The sequence below is a fragment of the Rhizophagus irregularis genome, chromosome 17, assembly GCF_026210795.1.
Source record: "Rhizophagus irregularis chromosome 17, complete sequence".
Taxonomy (NCBI): Eukaryota; Fungi; Glomeromycota; class Glomeromycetes; order Glomerales; family Glomeraceae; genus Rhizophagus; species Rhizophagus irregularis.
Window position 1 is genome coordinate 2,696,516 of NC_089445.1, and position 20,277 is coordinate 2,716,792.

Sequence of the window (20,277 nt, forward strand, 5' to 3'; positions counted from 1 at the left end):
TAAAGCAATTTCATTCAATTATTGTGTTTTTTTTTTTGAGGGTTTTTTTTTTGTTTAATATTTTTTTTTTTTTTTGCATCAGGATAATTAAAATATTAAATAGGAAACATCATACCATAAAAAAGTAATTTATTTACGCAGCCTTTTGTTAAGGGTTTACCGAAACCAATATTTTAATGAATAAACAAAATAAACCAAAATAAAAAAAAAAAAACAAAAAATATTATTTGAAAATTAATTATTGGAAAATTATTGGGAATGTTTATCAAAGATTCCTATTATATTATTGGAAGTAAGTTATCGTACTATATCAAAATCACCCTGACCACCCCATGAATACTATATATGGATCCATTTTTTAAAAAAGATTTCATACAAGGATTACGTTAACATGTTAATCTGAAATAAGGGTTGAAAGTTAACATTAATTATCTGTAATATTCTTTTATATTATTGGCGCGTAATCAACCCTTGAAAATATCGGGTTTAGTTGAGAATTAAGGTGGTGAGAATTTTTTTTTTTAACGGAATCTTCGAAATTTTTTCAAATAATATGATTTCTTTTGTTTTTATTTTATTTGGCGTATTATTATTATTCGTATTATTCCCAACTAAATTATTCCTATCCAAAAATTGTTCCAATTATTCCTATTTAAAAAAAATTTATTCTTATTAAGTACCCGAATTTTTTTTTTTCAAATGTTTATTAATTCAAAAGCAAGTTACAGATGACTTTTACGACCCTTATCGCCATAATCACCCCTTCACCTTATGATAGTCACAACTATATTTGGCTCAAAAGAAATTCCAACTTCGTGTAACCGCATAACTTTTAAACTTGTCTTAGTTCCTGTTATTTTCCTTACTTTTTTTTTTAAACGCATATTACAAAAAAAAAAAAAAAAAAAATGATTTCAAAGAATGGAAAATTAAATGAATGTGTCATGTCAAGCATACTGCATGCAAAGGTATTACATTATTATAAAATTTCCAAAAATGTTTTTTTAAAAGAAAGAAATATTCATAATGATACTTTAATGAATGGACAAACAAATAAAAAACGAATAAAGAATAAATATGTATATATGAAATAAAACAATACTTGTAAAAAAAATGCGTACCCGTTAAAGTCAATTTAGTTATCCGATAAAATGAATTATTCGGTAAAAGTTCAATTATTTCTTATCGTGAAAAAAAAATTTTTTTTATTTTTATTTTTTTTATTTTTATTTTATTTTTATTTATTTATTTGTCTTATTTGTTCTTTATTTTTATTTTTATTTTTATTTTTATACATAAATTACATAAATAAAAAAAAATACTTTTTTTTCCCAAATTAAACTTGTTATTTTTTTCATTTTTTTTTAACCAATTCAAATACTCCGAAATTCCCAGCAGGAGAAAAAAAAATAAAAGATATTTTATTTTTTTGAAATTATCGCGTGCCATTTTTAATAAAGAATTTAGTAAATTTAAATTTTATTTTTTTTTATTTATAAAATAACAATTAATAATTAATAACCTAAAAATTTACCTAATTATGGTATATCAACAATTGTTTTGCGTAATTTTATGTCATATGTCATTAAAGTACATTAATCATTTTAGATTGGTTCAATAAAAATTGATGATTTTTTTAATAATAATAATAAAATAATTAAAATAATTATAATTATAATTATAACAATTATAATTATATAAACTAATAATAATAACTGATAACTAATAATAATAACAGATAAACAATAATAATAATAAATAGATAGAATAATAATAAAATAGAATAGAATAATAATAAATAGATAGATAAATAGATAAATAGATAAACAATTAGATAAATAGATAAATAAATACGATAAATAAATAAATAAAAAAATAATAATAATAATAATAATAAAAATAATAAAAAAATAATTAATAATAACCAACAATAATAATAATTTTTTTTTCACGGTTTAAAAAATTTAAAAATAATTTTTTTTAAATAAAAAAAAAAAATCGCGCTTCAAACCAAGTTTTTTTTTTTAAAAACCAAAAGGGCACAAAAAAACATAGGGCACCGGTTTAGTGGTTCAACCGGTTTGGGTTCCTTTTGAAAGCCATTTCAGAAGTAGATTATCAATCAAATCTATGCATCATTTGTCTACCATTTTGCATAAAATATAATAAATAATTTATCCTAATAAAGTCTAAGTTCAAATAAAAAGGTTTCACTACCGATTTTATGCTATTGTATGTTTTTGTTTATAAATTATATAATCACTTGCATTATTTTAATGTTATAATAAAAAAGTTTAGTGTAATAACTTTAATAAATCAATGGGACTCTTTAAAAAAAACGTGATTTATTTATTTTTTTTTTAGCGCTTGTCGATCTTGTATTCTTGTCACACGAAAATTATCATTAGGGTAAAGTATTTACGTTAGGTTAAATGCTGTTATTAATTACGTTAGGTTAAAATATTCAAAAAAAATACTTTTAATCTTTTTAATCCCGACCTAATTAATATTACTTCATTACTTCATAAAAATGGGTTAGTTTTTTCCAAAATAAATATATTAATAATGATCTTTGATTAAATTTTAAAAATTGATTAAAAACATCAATTAACGCCAATCGTACATCTATGATAATTTATGATAATTTATAATAATGGGTTAAGATCCTTTTTATGATTTTCCCAAATAAATATATGTTAATATAAGTTAGTATATGATTTTTCAAGAAAACGCAAATAATTATACTATTTTTCCGAATAAATAAATAAATATACAAGTTAGTATAATAATTATACGATTTTGCCAAATAATTATACGATTTTTCCAAATAATTATACGATTTTACCAAATAAATATATGATTTTATGAATTTTCCAAGTTAAAAATATTTTTCCAAGTTAGTATATGATTTTCAAAATATATATTACGATTTTTCCAAAATAAATCTAGGGATTTCAAATAAATACATGATTTTTCCAAGTTAATCCAATTTGGTATATGATTTAATTATACGGGTTTCAAATAAATATACGATTTTTCCAAATAAATATATGGGTTTTCAACTAAATATATGATTTTTTCCAAGTTAATATATGATTTTTCCAAGTAAGTATATGATTTTCCAAATAATTATACGATTTTTCCAAATAAATATATGATTTTTTAAATAAATGTATGATTTTTCCAAATATATTTTTCAAAGTAAATATATGATTTTTCCAAATAAATATATGATAAATATACGATTTTTCCAAATTAATATACGATTTTTTCCAAATAAATATACGATTATAATTTATGATTTTACAATGAATTTTCCAAATAAATATAAAAACGCGTATAATGAATAAGTTTCCATCCATGTGCAAAAACTCATGTATTACCTTTATTTTAGTTTTACCTTTTTTTTTAAAAAAATAAAATATTTTTCATGCGCTTATTTCATTTTAATTGTGCGTTAGCTAGAATGGTACTTGCACATTTAAAACAGTGGAAATAGTGGATGATACATATTAATTTAAAAGGAAAACATAAATAGATTCCATTATACCTATATATTGGCATCTCATGAAATCAAACCGGCCCATAATCCCCTTTGATATCATGATTCTCAAAATTTACGTGATCAACATAGTTTCATGTTGTCATTACTAAAAAAAACCAGTAGATCTACTGATCTCCTTAGTCAACTGATTTATATATTTTTTCAATGAAAAAGCGATCCGGATGAATCCGGATATTTTAATAATATGACGGATAAAATTTTTGAATAATATGATAGAAAAATTTTTAAATAATATGATAAATTGATAATGTTATCTGAATGGAATTATTTTTTTTTTTATTCCGGATGAACCGAAACTTATCTGCAACTTGTCATTCGTTCAAATTCTGTACGGATATTCCGATAATCCACCAAAACATGACATGACATGACATGAAATTGGATTATATATGGTGATTAAACCGATTATATACGGGGATTAAACAAATTATATATGGGTAATATCAAATTAAACAGATTATATTGTAATATCAATTGTATATGGGCAATATTAAAATATATGGATAAACAAATTATATATATCTGAAATGAAATAAAATATGGGCAATGTCAAATACATACGAATTATATATGGATAATATTAAACAGATTAAAACAGATTATATTATACTTAAACAGATTATATTATACTTAAACAGATTATATACTTAAAAACAGATTATATATTTAAACAGATTATATACTTAAAACAGATTATATTATCTTATATTATATATTTAGAAATTTTTATAAAAAAAAAAAATTTTTATAAAAATTTATTAAAAAAATTTATTAAAATTATTTTTTTAAAAAAAAATCCAAATCCATAAATCCTTTAACTTAAAATGGGTTCGATTCGAAAAATCCTTGGATCATAAGAATAATTTGATCAACTTCTTTTTATGGAATGTCCGATTAAATCCGTTTTTTTTTTAAAAAAAAAATAATAATAATAATTTAAATCCGTTTTTTTTTAAAAAAAAAAAAATAATAATAATGAAATCATAAGAATAATTTGATCAACTTCTTTTTATGGAATTTCCGATTAAATCCGTTTTTTTTTTAAAAGAATAATAATAATAATTTTTTTTAATTAATTATTAAAATTATTTTTATGTTTTCCACCTTTATTTTTTCTTCTTCTTAATATGTACTGTATTAATATTCTTGTTTTTACAGTATGTTGTTTTTACAATATGTTGTTTTTTTACAATATGATTAAAAAAAACGCGTCCCCCCCCCCCCGAATATGTAAAATATGTAATATATGACGATCTTTATTTGCGAACCCTGCGCAAATACTGCGGCAACGGGATGCAGTGCCCGAAGGAACCAGTAAAACCTTGATTTGGATGTACAAATAAAAAATCAGGATATCCAATCGGGAAAGGTAAATTAAAGGGGGATCCGTTTCTGACATCGGCGCAGTTCATCAATAAAGAAAAGATCAACATTTGTAAGTTACACGTGTAGCATGATCCTTTCCTAAATGATGAGTTCAGTTGAAATTATGAGTACAGGCTAAAATGATTGATTAACTTTATTAAGTTAAAATAAGAATTGCGTTATGATATAATATGGCATAGTTCAAAGCTTAAGTAATATCTTTACCAGAATTGGAAAAAAGTTGAATATGCCCTTGAACGCCCAATTTATTTTACAAAAAAGATTAAAACAAAAAAAAGGCTAAAAAAAAAATTTTTTTTTTTATTCTATAAGAAATTAAAAAGAAAAGAAAAAAAAAAAATTTTTTTCTTTCCTATTATTCAAAGTTCCCAAACATAAAAGAAACACAGGATGAGGGAATTTTTTGACGAAAAGGTTTTCGAGGTAACCAAATAAAGTAATTTGATTAACATTTAAGGATAAAAAGAACCTTTTTGTTGTTATTTGTGTTCCTGCGTCACTTTGCAGATGCATCAGATCAATAATACATTTGAAATGGTTACAAAAAAATAATATATATATATATTTTTATAATATTCGCGTTTCATATTAAGACATTATACATTATACATTATACATTATTATTATTATACGTAACATTATATGTACGATACTCTCTTTGTTTGGTTGATTTGATTTTTGGCTAAGTAACTGGCGTAATAAATAAAAAAGAAACCTTTTATGTAATAATATTCTTGATAAAAATGATAAACAATTTTGAAACGTCATATAATAAGAAATGTGTCATTTTTTATAATCATGATATAAATATTATATATTATTTATTCTAATAATTTTGAATAATATTTTGCATATAATACATATAATACAATGAATAAACGCGAAAATGTATCATTTACGAATAATATAATATATTATCTTTTGAATCATCACGTGATTTTAAATTTAAAACTTTTTTGGAAAATAAGGTTAAATGTTATTTATATGCGTTTTATGCGTAAAAAAGGCTAAACATGTTTCATAATATAAACCTGAGTTTGAATATTTAGTTATACCCTGGTAACAAACGTAAGTCTCCATTGTCTCAATAAAAAAATTGTTTGACCCTTTTCAATAGTAAAAAAAATTCGGGTGACCTTTTTTTGGGACTTAAAAACAACTTCATGCTTTGGTTATCAGGTTGTCAGTTTAAATGAAGCACAAAAAAAAAAATCGAATGATGTCTTGGAAAAGAAAATTTAAGCTTTAGGTTCCAACATTCCATTGCAGAATATTTGTAACACTCAAATTAATTTATTCATTGGATCATCCTCATAGAAATTTCATTTCAATTGTATAATATTTCTTAATTTACTTTTTTCTTCCCACAAGAATGATCATTAAATGGCAATCAATATAACTTTCTATAACAATAGTCTAGCTAAAAAAAATTACCAAAAGAAAAAATTTATTATAAACAAAGAAAAATTTTTTTTTTTTAGTAGTCAAAATTAGTTAATTAATTAATTTTCTCTTCTTTACATATTAGGTATGTGATGTTTACTCGATTGTATCATGTCCTGTTATGTTTCGATGTTCATCACAATTCATATCACCAAATTCGATCGGATGAATCGGAAGATCCGACCTCAACCTCGGCAAATTCACGTGAACACGGAGTTTTCGGTAATATTATATTATATATATGTTAATAAAAAAAACAATGTCGGTATATTCCGATAATGAGATATTATAATGAAATTTCTTTTGGAATATTCCGATATTTTTTTTTTTTTCTTAGCGTGACATTTTTAATTATATTCTTTTTTCTTATAATTCGTTCAAGAAAAAAACTTTTTAAAATTTTTTTTATTATCTATTATACGATTTAGGAAAATCATTCGATGAATGAAAATAAAATCCATTTATATTTTAATGATTTGTTTGTAAGACATTTTTATTATTTTTTACGAAATTTTCTTTTCTTTGTAGAAATACGTAGAAATACTTAGAAATACTTAGAAATACGTGATAAAGGTGGGAAAAAACGGAAAAAGGTGGATAAAATCTGAGAATTCTTGGCAAATATGTATCAGAAAAATAATATATCGTATCAGATACGAACTATTCAATAAAAAGCAATCACGTAGATCATTTGAATCATTAGTTGATTTTCTAATGATTGTCTCATGATAAATAAATTCATTGGGTGTGATATTCTCTTAAATGAATTAAAATTTTTTAAACGCGCAATAACGTTTACGTATCAAAATTATAACGTATTGCATAATAAAGTTTTATTTGTATGTTATATGATGTATTATTAGTCATCACGTACGCACGTACGATCTTTTTTTGTATAAGATATTATAAGATATTTAAGATATTTGGTATGAGTATATGAGTATTTATTTTATTATGGTATAAGATATTTATTTTATTATGGTATGAGCTTTTTTTTTTTAGGAAACCTTTCACCTAGTAACAAATTTTTTCCTTCGAATTCAAATGTTAATTAAGGGGTTTTATTTATTTAATTTATTTACACAATTTTTTATTACACAACTTACTTTTTTTATGAATAAAAAATTCCGGTTCAAATAGATATTATTATTGGAAAAAAATTTTATTGCATGATATTTTTTTTTTTTTAAAAAAAAGAACCCTTTTTTTTATTATTTTAATTTCTATTTTTATTTCTATTATTATTATTATTATTATTATTATATTATTATTATTATTATTATTATTTAAAGAAAAAAAAAAAGATTAATTCCCAAAAAATCATTTTCGTTCTGATATAGACAAATAATTATTTATTTGTTTACATTTGATTATTTATTTATAACCAATCATTTACACACAAAAATGGTATAAATGGTTTTTAATATGAACATTAAAGAACATCAAAGAACATTAAAGAAACATTAAAGAAAAAAATCATGACCCATTTTTACAAAACAATTTTTACAAAAACATTTTACAAAAAAAACATTTTACAAAACATTTTTACTAAAACGCGATTTTGATTTTCCGCAGCGAAATTTTTTTTAAATTAATATATATATATATATATATAATATATTATATATAGAATATTGATATTATAGATACTGATATATATTTATTACCAAATTGTCCAAATTGTCCAAATTATTCCAAATTGTACAAAATTGTACAAAATTGTAACAAATTTGTATCACAAAAGCTTATTAACCGTTTTTCTTTCATAATTTTCATTAATTACAAATTTATATTTTTAGACTCTAAATAAACTTTTTTTTTTTGCCAAAATTTTAACCAAATATAATAAATTTAATCTTTAATCTTTTTAATCTAATACAAATCTTTTTTTTTTCATAAAAAAAAAACTGCAAAAAAAGTTTCTTTTTGTTATGGTCCTATAAAAGATTACGCCATAATTCTATCATAATAAAAAGATCATCAAACCAAATATCACCACACAAATAAGCCAAATAAGCCAGATGGACACAAAAATGAACGCCACAAATGAAAAAATCATGTGGGTTCAGCTATCATGGTCATGTGGCACAGTAACAATTAGGGCATCCCACATTTTCCCCCTTAATTAAATAAAATAAAATAAAAAAAAATAATTCTTTTGTTTAAAATAAAAAAATAAAATAAAATAAAATAAAAATAAATAATCATAATTTAAAGAATTTTTTTTGATTATTAATTTCAAAATTTTAAAAATTTATCAAGAAAACGCGTTAATAGAATGTTTTCTACCGAATTTTTGGCTTGATAACGTGCATTTCACGTGATTTGACTTTTTTTTTTAAAAACTTTTTAAACTTTTTGAAAAAATAATTTTTGTTTTTATTATAATCATTTTTTGAAAAAAAAATTTACAAAATAACAAATTACAAAAAAAAAAAATTTTTTAAAGTCGACAGAAAAAAAAAACAATCAGCACAAATAAGTTAAAACTTGAAAGTTCGGAGTCATCTTTCTTAAACTTTCTTAATACGTTTTATTATAAAACCTTTTTTAGTACAAAAAGAGTAAAATATAATATTATAATAATCGCGAGTTCGCGACTTTATTAAACCAAATTAGAGTTTATTTAAATCACGTGATGCTCTTTAAAATAATAATGCTAACCTTTTAAGAAGCATTTGACCTTTTTCTCTTTCAAGATTTTTATTTTAAAAAAATCGAATAAAAAATTATATAGATACATATATGTATTTCAATTACATAAACTTATTTAATTTATTATACATGAATATAACGTACGCATACGCACATGAATTGCATGAAATTACATATTAACTTATAATTAACCTCATTTTTTTTTAATAAGACCATAAATGATAAATTAAATTAAATTAAATTAAATAATAATACCGATTTAATAATAAATTTTAGTTATCGTCTAAACTCATACACGAACGATTATAATATAAAATATAATATAATAATATATATATATAAAATGTATATGTATATATATATTATTTGTTTAATCTCTTATTTAAAAAAATTGTTCAGATAAAAAGATAAAATTAAAACGGGATATTTCTTTTAAAGAATAAATTAATTTATTTTGACATAAATAAAAAAAAAATTTTTTTTTTTTAATTTACACATGAATAAAAAAGATAATATCAATTACGCAGTTTTAACTTTGAATTTTATGTGTATACAAGAATCCATAATTGGTTACTTGATTCTGGGAAGATCTGGAATCTACTAATCAATCGTCACAAGCCCACAAGCCGCGAATTACAAACGAAACCCTAAATTTTTTTTTTTTTCTTTATCTATTTTAGTTACCTTTTTTATATACTTTTTAGTTAACCCTTTTTGAAATAATTTTATCCTAATAAAAACAAGAACATAAATAAATAAATAAATAAATAATAAAAATATATTTATAATATATTAAAAATACATATATATATATATATACATATATATATATATATACATATATATATATATTTTTTATAAAAATATATTAATTATTTTTTAAAAATGCTTTCATCATATCAAATGGTTCCTGACTTCCCGTACTAAAAAATAAAACTCGTGATTTAAAAAGACGTGTCCAATAATTAATAATAATTATATCAAAAGGAAGCTTTTCTGTGTTTACTCTTCTTTTGATTTAAACTAAATTTAGTTATCTTGTCTATTTTTGGATTTTTGGAATGTTCAAAGAAAGAAAGAAAAACGTTTTGTTTGAATATTGGGCTTGTGTTGATGCATAAAGGTATCTTTTTTTTCAAAATTAAATCAATTGTGTAACGATCTTTTTTTTTTTTTAATTTATATTATAATAATTAATATTATAATAATAATTAAATTATACGATATTTCTTGTCACATTCTGACTCATAACTTGTAAGAAAAAAAAGAAAACTTGGCAAAAAAAAAAGAAATTATTTTTAAAAACTTACATGAACGTTAATACATTTTTTTTTTAATTTTTTTTTTTTTGGCCAAGTTTTATTTTATTTTTATCTTTTTCAATTTTATATATATATACATATATATACATATATATATATTTATTTTTATTTTATTTTATTTTATTTTATTTGTTAGGTAAATTATAAACGCGTTTTTTACATTCTTTACGTTTTTTTAATAATAAAAAAATACACCTAATAATAATTTTTTTTTTTATTTACGTACGCAAAAATAATATCACAAAAAAAGGGAGCTCGCCGGCTCATCATTGATTTTTTTTTTTTTTACCCATAAAATTCCCCTGATTGTTTCTTGATAATAATTGGTCCAAATCTTAAATTTTTTATTTATATGTAAAAGAAAATATTATTTATTTGAAAGGTGTAAAAAATATTGTAAAAAAAAATAAAAATAAAAAATAGAATAATAAAAAGTAATTATATTATAAAATGATACGTTACACAGCTATTATAAACATTTCAATGTTGCATAAATATTTGATTCAATTTCTCACGCTAAAAAAAAAAAAAAAATTTATGAAAGTGATACTGCGCCTTATGGAGAATGAGTTTCCGGACAATCATTTTTTTATTACAAACAAAAGAAAGGAATATCATCAAAGAACATTAAAGAAGAAAAAGAAAATGACAAAACAATGGAAATAACTACATGTAATAAATAATACGGTATTATATTTCCGATCATAGTAATGATGACTTCATGACTTTTTTTTTTTTCAAAAAAAAGTCCCTCTTTTTTTTTAAAAGGAAAAATAAGAAAAATATATTTTTAAAAATAATTAAAGAGGAAAATTTCCGTATTTCCGTAGTGGAATATCAATTACTTTATTCGTTGTTGACCTTTTGTCACTGCGGAATGATTCTTACTTGTTTTGTTTTATTTATTTAATTTATCATATGGAATTACGAAAGTATTCGTGCACAAAAAAAAATGTCGTGATTACATGCGTATAAATGAATGACAATATACAGGCATTTCATTGTAATTATTTTATAGTATATCCTTTATTATCTTTATTTTATTTTTTTTTCGCGAATAAGATTTGTAAATTTACGCACAATATTAAATAACAACAAAAAATAACAAAAGAATATAATATTATTATCATTATTATGAACATGAAAAAAATTCACGAAGAAATAAAACGAAACGAAAAAAATTCAGAATTAATGAATGTGATATTAAGAAAGAAACGAAAAAAAAATTTTTTAATCGACAATCGACAATATAAATTTTTTTTTTATATTGTTAAAATTATTTTATCACGTCATTATTTCTTTGAAAAAAAAAATTTTATTTATTTTTTTTTTTCACGTTCAAACATCTCGCGATATAAAAATATTATTTTTTTCACGTAATGATTTATTTCAAGAAGGGAAAATAATATCGTGCCAAAATAAAAAAATATTATTAAAATTTTACTAAAAATAAATTATTTTAATACATAAACATTTTTTTTAAAACGAATAAAACGCCTTATACCAAGTTGAAGTCTTATGATGGTGAAACAGGGTAATTTGGTTTACTAAAGTAGTTTTAAGGAAAGAAAAACAACACTTTGTGTGATTCTATAATAGGTAATATAAAATGAACGTAAAGTAATAACGATCTTCAAAGATTATTCGCCTTTAAAAACTTTCCCAGAAAAAAAAAAGGAAGAAATTTTTTATTTTTTAATTTTTTTTTTTTTTTCGAATTTTTTTTTCCTTTTACGAGAATTTTTTTTTTTTTACATCAAAAAAAAATTTTTTTTTTATTGTAGGAGGCGCGGTATACAATCATGTAAAAAAAAAAGTATACAAGATATTTTATCAAGAACAAAAGCTTGTTTGTTTTTTCTAAAATAAATTATTTTTATTATCATTTCTTTTTCCCATTTTTTTTTTTTTTTTTTCTCAAACACTTTTTTCTTTATTTGAAAGCATATTTGTTAATTTACATAATAGGCAAAGTTTAAAAATATTTGGATTTCAAGTTTTAAGATCCCCAAATATTTTTAATAATTTTGATTATAATATAAAAAAAAAAAAATTATATATAATACAGCCTATTATACAGCCTCATTATTATATAGATTTTTGATGTACCCCATTTTTTTATATTTAAGTAAGGTAAATTCGGCGTACATGCAACTCTTACCCAAAATTTTTTTCAACTCATTTTTTATTTTATTTTATTTTTTTTTAAACTATTAAAAAAAAAAACAAATACCAAAAATCGTATTATTAAATTTTTTATATATAAAGACCCATTTAACCCTTTGCTCTCAAAAAATATTTTTTTATAAAAAAAATTTTTTTTTCGTTATATATATTATTATTTATTATTTTTTTTCTTTCATTTTTTTTTCTTTGAACAGCAAAGAAATATTTTTTTTTTTTTTTTAAGAATACACTTTTTTTTTCGTTCCCTTTTTGTTTTTAAAAACTCTTTTTTTTTATATAAAAAAAAACCCCCAAAAACAAAAAAAAAAAAATATTAACAAAAATGTCTCGTGGTAACCATAACGAAAGTGATTACAATTTTACTTATCCTTTAACAAAATTAGATACTCTTCTTTTATCTCAAGATCAAAAATTTTATTTTCCAAATCAAGAGAAAAATATTCAAACATCACGACCATATACTTATTATCCTTCTGTCACAAATTTTTCATCACGTTATCCTAATTCCGAGCTGGCTTCATCTGACCAACAATATCTCGGAATGGATGATGAAACAAGAAAAAATACTTTATCTTTATCTTTACAACAACAAAATTCTTTTTCTCCTCCTTCTATCACCAATGACGATAGTACTTCGTCATGTTGTTCTATTTCCGAGCTGGCTTTATCCGACCATCATTACCTCGGAGCAGAAGATCATGATACCGCAAGTGATCAGTCACCTGATTCACCAAAGACACCTACCAATGGTCCATTCAATGTTAATAATAATGTAAATATTTCTTATCCTTGGTCTTTATCAACAGTATATGAATTATCCCCACCCCCTGTATCACAAAAAATTTATCATACCCCTTCAATATTTAATTTCAATCAAAATGATTTACAACAACAACAACAACAACAACAACAACAAAACAAACAAAATCAACAAGATTTATCACAGGATATCATTTCACCTTTACAATCATCACCTTCCCTTTCAACATCTTCTTGTTTAGATTATTCAGATGTGAATGATAAAGTTGAACCAGAACAATCAATTCTTTATGATAATAATAATAATAATATCAACACTTGTGAAGAATCTTCAAAAAAAGGTTATCAAAGAAAATCAAAAGAAGAAATTTTCTTAAAATTTAAATTACCAAAAAATGGTATCGCAACTCGTACTAGAAGTAAGAAATCGATACCAAATCAAGACCCTCCTTCAATGATAAAGAAAAAACATCATTTATCAGAAGAAGAAAAAACTTTACAAAAATATTCTTTTAAAGTTGCTGATATTCCTCCATTTTCAAGAAAAGTTACTCTTCCTTCAAAAAATTCTCAAGTAATTAATAATTTATCAAAGAAAAATTCAAATTATCCTATACCGAAGACGAGATCACAGATTTTATCAAATTGGACTTATTATGATCAGAAAAAATTTTTATCATTTTATTTATCTGAAGGAAAAAATTTCGGTCAACTCGCTAAATCTTTAAACAAATCAACAAAAGAAGTTGTTGAATTTTATTATTATTTTAAAATGTCTAAGGAATTTAGAACCGCAAAATCCATTAAGAAAGAATTAGTGAATTATTCTTCTAAACTTGAACAGATTAATGATTCTATAATTAAATTAAAACATTTATCAAATGTCGAAAAATCTATTTCATCGCCTACTACAAGAGTAGCTCCAACAAGAGTAACATTTGCACCTAGTGCTATAAGTAAAAAGAGAAGGGGAAGACCAAAAAAGAGTTCTCATGTGCGAGGCGGAATACATTATTATTATTAAATATCATTATTATTAAATATATATATATATTAAATTTTTTTTTCAATGTAAATTTTTTTTTTTTTTTTTTTACAACATAAACTTAGGGTTATCGCGATTAGCGCGATTAACGCAATTAAAGCAATTAACAATTTTAGCAATTTTTGCGCATTTACTCTCGTTTTTGAAGAAAAAAAATTTTTTTTAAATAAAAAATTTGTAAATAAAAAAGAATTTTTTTTATTGTATTAAAAATATCTTGTCGTGTTAATGTTGTGATTTAGATGATCTAATTGATTTATTTTGCATTTAAACGATTTTTACTTTGCATTTAGTCTTGTCGTGTAAAGTTGTGATGTAGATGATTTAATTGATTTATTTTGCATTTAAACGATTTTACTTTGCATTTATTTAGTCTTGTCGTGTAAAGTTGTGATGTAGATGATTTAATTGATTTATTTTGCATTTAAACGATTTTACTTTGCATTTATTTAGTCTTGTCGTGTAAAGTTGTGATGTAGATGATTTAATTGATTTATTTTGCATTTAAACGATTTTACTTTGCATTTATTTAGTCTTGTCGTGTAAAGTTGTGATGTAGATGATTTAATTGATTTATTTTGCATTTAAACGATTTTACTTTGCATTTATTTAGTCTTGTCGTGTAAATTGTGATGTAGATGATTTAATTGATTTATTTTGCATTTAAACGATTTTACTTTGCATTTATTTAGTCTTGTCGTGTAAAGTTGTGATGTAGATGATTTAATTGATTTATTTGCATTTAGGCGATTGCCTATTTTACTTTATTTAGTCTTGTCGTGTAAAGTTGTGATGTAGATGATTTAATTGATTTATTTGCATTTAGGTGATTGCCTATTTTACTTTATTTAGTCTTGTCGTGTAAAGTTGCGATTTAGATGAATTAATTGATTTATCTTGCATTTAAACGATTTTACTTTGCATTTTTTTGCATTTGAGACGATTTAATAATTGATTTAGATTGCATTTAATTTAGGCAATTTAATAATTGATTTAAACGTTTTACCTTGCATTTAAACGATTTTACTTTGCATTTAGACGATTTAATAATTGATTTAGACGTTTTACCTTGTATTTAAACGATTTTATTTGCATTTAGACGATTTAATAATCGATTTAGATTGCATTTAATTTAATTTAAACGATTTAATAATTGATTTAGACGTTTTACCTTGTATTTAAACGATTTTATTTGCATTTAGACGATTTAATAATCGATTTAGATTGCATTTAATTTAATTTAAACGATTTAATAATTGATTTAGACGTTTTACCTTGTATTTAAACGATTTTATTTGCATTGAGACGATTTAATAATCGATTTAATCGTTTTAACTTGTATTTAAACGATTTTATTTGCATTTAGACGATTTAATAGTCGATTTTGACGTTTTACCTTGCATTTAAACGATTTTACTTTGTTTTGGACGATTTAATAATCGATTTAGACGTCTTTACCTTGCATTTAAAACGATAGACGATTACCTTGCATTTAAAACGATAGACGTTTGCCTTGCATTTAAAATAATAGATGTTTACCTTGCATTTAAAATAATAGATGTTTACTTTGCATTTAGACTATTTAATTATTTAGACATTTTACTTTGCTTTTAGAGCGACTTAATTGATTTACTTTGCATTTAGACGATTTAGCGGTCAATTACTTGCGGAAATTTAAATCCGCTAATCGTAAATCCACTTTAATTCCGCCAATTCCGATATCGGAATTTATGTTCCATGTATAATGAGTTGTTAAATTCTTATTTGTTAATACTTTTATTACGTTCCGTATTACGTTCCGATACAAACAACCACACACAAACTACATACAAATAACGTCCACAACATCACATATCACATGTGATTTGATAAAACTTTCCTGATTTATAGCATAATAACATAATAACCAGATTAATAACCGGATTTATGATCGGAGTATTGACGCCTATTGTGACGTTTTCCCCTTTTTTCTATTTCTCCCTTGTTCTTGTTTCTTTTTTTTTCTTTCAACATTCTATAATTTTATTCGTTTTTGTTGTTTTTATTCAATAATGATTGTCTATATTAAATTGTCAATAAAGACATTAAAAATATTTATAAATTGTACAACCATTAAAATGTTGTAACCATCTTTTGATGGTATTTATTTGACTATACTTTTTTAACTTCTAATTGACATTTAGATTTTTTGTACAAATTTTTTTTTTTAAAGTTTCAACCAATAATTATCAAAAAAGTTTTTAAAAATTATACGGATGTTCCTATGTACTTGATATAGACATAAAATTATAATTTATAAAAAAACGCGTTTATATTATAATCCATTCACGTTAATAAAAAAAAAATAATAATTTACCTAAAAAGTCCTTTTATAAAAAATTTATTTTCATCCTTATTTTGGTAGGTTATTTTACTTTTAATGGCGTAAATTTCGCCAGCCAAAAAAAAAAATTTTTTATTTTATTTTATTTTATTTTATTTTTTAAAATTTTTTAATTATTATTATTATTATTATTATTATTATTATTATTATTTTATTTTTTATTTATTTTTATTTTATTTTTTTTTCTTTTAATAATAATAATTATTTTTTTTATTTTTTTTATTTTTTTTTATATGAAGGGAAACAAGTTTTTTATTTCAATTAGTTATCATAATTAGTAATTATTTTGTAGACAAGCTTTTTTTTTCGATTTGTTTATTATAAATAACGTAATTTTTTTTTTTTGGTTCAATAAAAATGAGTTACACAATTTCTTTTTTTTCTTTATTAAAAAAAAAAATCTCTTATGCATAAGCACAAGCCAATACCTCAAATTTTTCAAATGAAAGAAAAAAAAATTTATTTTTCTTTCTTCTATTCTTTAAACTATTCCAAGAATCCACAGAAAGATTTCAATAACTTAATATAGTATAGCGCATAAATAAAAAATTTATCATCTTTACATCCAAAAAAAATAAAATAAAATAAAATAAAATAAAATAATTTTAAATTTCGTAATCTTTAAAAAATCACGCATTTTAATCATTTGATGTGAATTTTTTTTTTCATACGTAGTTTTTTGTAGTTTTTTTTGTTTTAGGAAAAAAAATTACGGAGTCAAATAAAATTACGGAGTTCAAAAAAAAAATTTTTTTTTTTTTATGGTAAAATAAAAGTTTCCGGAATTTCCTTTTTTGATAACATAAAATTCAAAGGGTTGATTAAAACATTAAACCAAAAGGCGATTCCCGGACTTAATGATAACTGAAAGACATGTTTGAAATAAAAATTTAGGGTTTAGTCAAATGAAAAAAAATCGCGGGCTTGTGATAATGAATGACCAGTTCCCAGATCTTACCAAATAAAAGTTAACTAATTATAGAAAATTCTTGTGTTTCATCGATTTTAAAACGTTTAAATTGTTGGTGACCTTTTTTTTTTACGATTTTTTGTATAGAAAAAAAAATAATAAATAATAGAATAAGATATAGAAATAAATTACTTAAATATTCAAGTTTAATATTAAAAAGGTGACCATCCATATATTACCTCATTCATATGTAAATTAAAATACAATAAAAAAAAATTATTTATTTATATTAAAAAAAAAAAAATTTAACATAAAATTAAATTTTATTTTTAAAAAAGGTCATTTTAATCAAAGAGGTTTAGGTTACATTGTAATACTTAAAAAGGTAAGAAATGATTTATATTAAAAAAAAACTTGGGTTTTCTTGGCGAATTATTAAAATTTTTTATCTTATTTTAATTTACTAATTTGTCTTGTAATGATTGATATACACAAAAAAGAAAATAATATATATGTGATATACATTACTATTATATATTTGTAAAATATTTGAACTCGTTTTATTTGAATTAAAATGAATTATATAAATTTATATGTTATAGTAAGTTTTATGTTTGATGTTTCAATCATATTGTTAGGAAAACTCGGAAACATTTCCGTCCTCTTTTAAAGATAAAAAACTTTTTTTCTTATTTTGGAAGTTGTTATCTTTATTTTTCGTGATTGTATGTTTTGATATAAATAATTTTACTTACTAAAAATATTTGATTGTTTTTATATATTTAGAAAATTAAATCGCGATTTTTTTATCGTCAAAAGCACGGGATTAAAATATTTATCATAAATAAAATCAAAAGAAGTAATTTGAATAAATGCGCCCTATTTTTTTTTCTCACACCATTTTTTTTTTTAAAAAAAAAAAAGTAATTGTTTTACAAAAATAATATAAACATTTTTTAAAAAAATAAAAACAAAAAGAAAAACAAATAAAAGAGAAAAAAAGGAAAGGTATTTATTTAAACAAGGAGTTATATTTTTTTTTTTCGTTCAAATGGAATCACGTGATTTTCGCGAAACCACCAATGACCAATCAAAAAAAGGAAACCAAATGATTTTTTTTCTTTCGTTCATTTTTTTCTTTCGTACTTTTATATTATTTATATTATGTATGTCATTTACATCATTTACATCATTTACATCTTTTATATCATTTATATCATTTATATCACAACGCGTTTTAATCGTTTTATATATTGTAAGTCGATAAATTATAAAACTTTATTAATAAATATGTTGTTACGATAAATTGACAATTATGTAATTCTGCCATACCATACACACAAGGTTTCAAGATTCTTATCTTAGACTCAAAGAATTTGAATAATAGAATCGATTTTCACATTTAATTTACCGTTAAGTATTCATTAATTAATAATTGTTTTGCATTTAAGTATTTATTCATAACAGTTAATTAATTGTTCTCTTTTCAGTAATTTAATTGTTCAACATATTTTCAAGTATTCGACAAATGTAAGCAGTTATAGCTGCAGCTATTCCAAGATATATTATAAAAATAATTTGTTTGTTAGACATTCGAAAATTTCGAAAATTCGAAATGAATAAATAAATAAATAAAATTTATTTTATTTTTTTAAAAAAAAGTAAAAAATAATCTTTTTCTTTTTTTCTTTCTTTCTTTTCTTTCTTTCTTTCTATTTATTATTTATTTATTATTTATTTATTTTATTATCGTTCATCGAGTTGGTTGGTTGTTCTATCAAATTTTTCTTTGTTATTTTCCTTGTTATCGTTCTGGTAAATATTTATGAAAGTTATAAAATAAATCATTTAAATTTATACCTGTTATACATATTTATTCTCATTTATGCTTGGAAGACTTCTTCATGACAAGACTTAATTTGTTTTTGCTTTATTCAACTATGCAAAAAACTGGAGTTAGTCGACACAAGTTTTAGTCGACACAATTTTAGTCGGCGCAAATTTTAGTCGACTCAAGTTTTAGCCGAAAGATACTTAAGAATACAAACTTGTGACAAAATCAGGTGGGGTTAATTTTTTTTTAAAAAAAAAATATACGATCATATCACTCATCTTGACTCGATATATATTCAAATAAAAATTGTTTTATATACGAAGTTCGTACAACGATTATATGCCTTGAAGCGACATTTACATTTTGCATCAAGTTTATATTTTTTTTTATTTTATTTTTTTCTTTCTTAAAGAAAAATTTTTTCTCTTCCTTAAAAAAAATCTTTTTTTTTTCTTAAAAAAAAAATCTTTTCTCTTTCTTAAAAAAAAAATTTTCTCTCTTTCTTAAAAAAAAATCTTTTCTCTTTCTTAAAAAAAAAAAATTTTTTCTCTTTAACGTAAATAGCAACTATAATAAAAATTATTTTTTTTTAATTCAATTAGGAATTATTAATGGACCTTAAAGACTGATATTGGGATCTTTATTGTGACTAATTCGGTAAAATAAATGAATTCATAATGATTGAATTATAATAAATTTATTGAATCGGAGAAATATCCGATATTTTGTTCCATTTAATGACTATTTAACATTGTTTTAGCTGAAGTAGTTATTTCTTTACAGAAAAA

At 21.8% G+C, this 20,277-nt stretch overlaps 1 protein-coding gene across 1 annotated transcript; it reads left to right on the forward strand.

Moving 5' to 3' along the window:
• Positions 1 to 12,880: 12,880 nt before the first annotated feature.
• OCT59_009317 (uncharacterized protein) lies at positions 12,881 to 14,602 on the forward strand (the record flags this gene model as incomplete). Its single annotated transcript, XM_025319497.2, has 1 exon — positions 12,881 to 14,602. One exon carries the CDS (start codon positions 12,881 to 12,883, stop codon positions 14,339 to 14,341), a length of 1,461 nt encoding a protein of 486 aa, XP_025173684.2. The 3' UTR covers positions 14,342 to 14,602.
• Between the last annotated feature and the right edge of the window lie 5,675 nt (positions 14,603 to 20,277).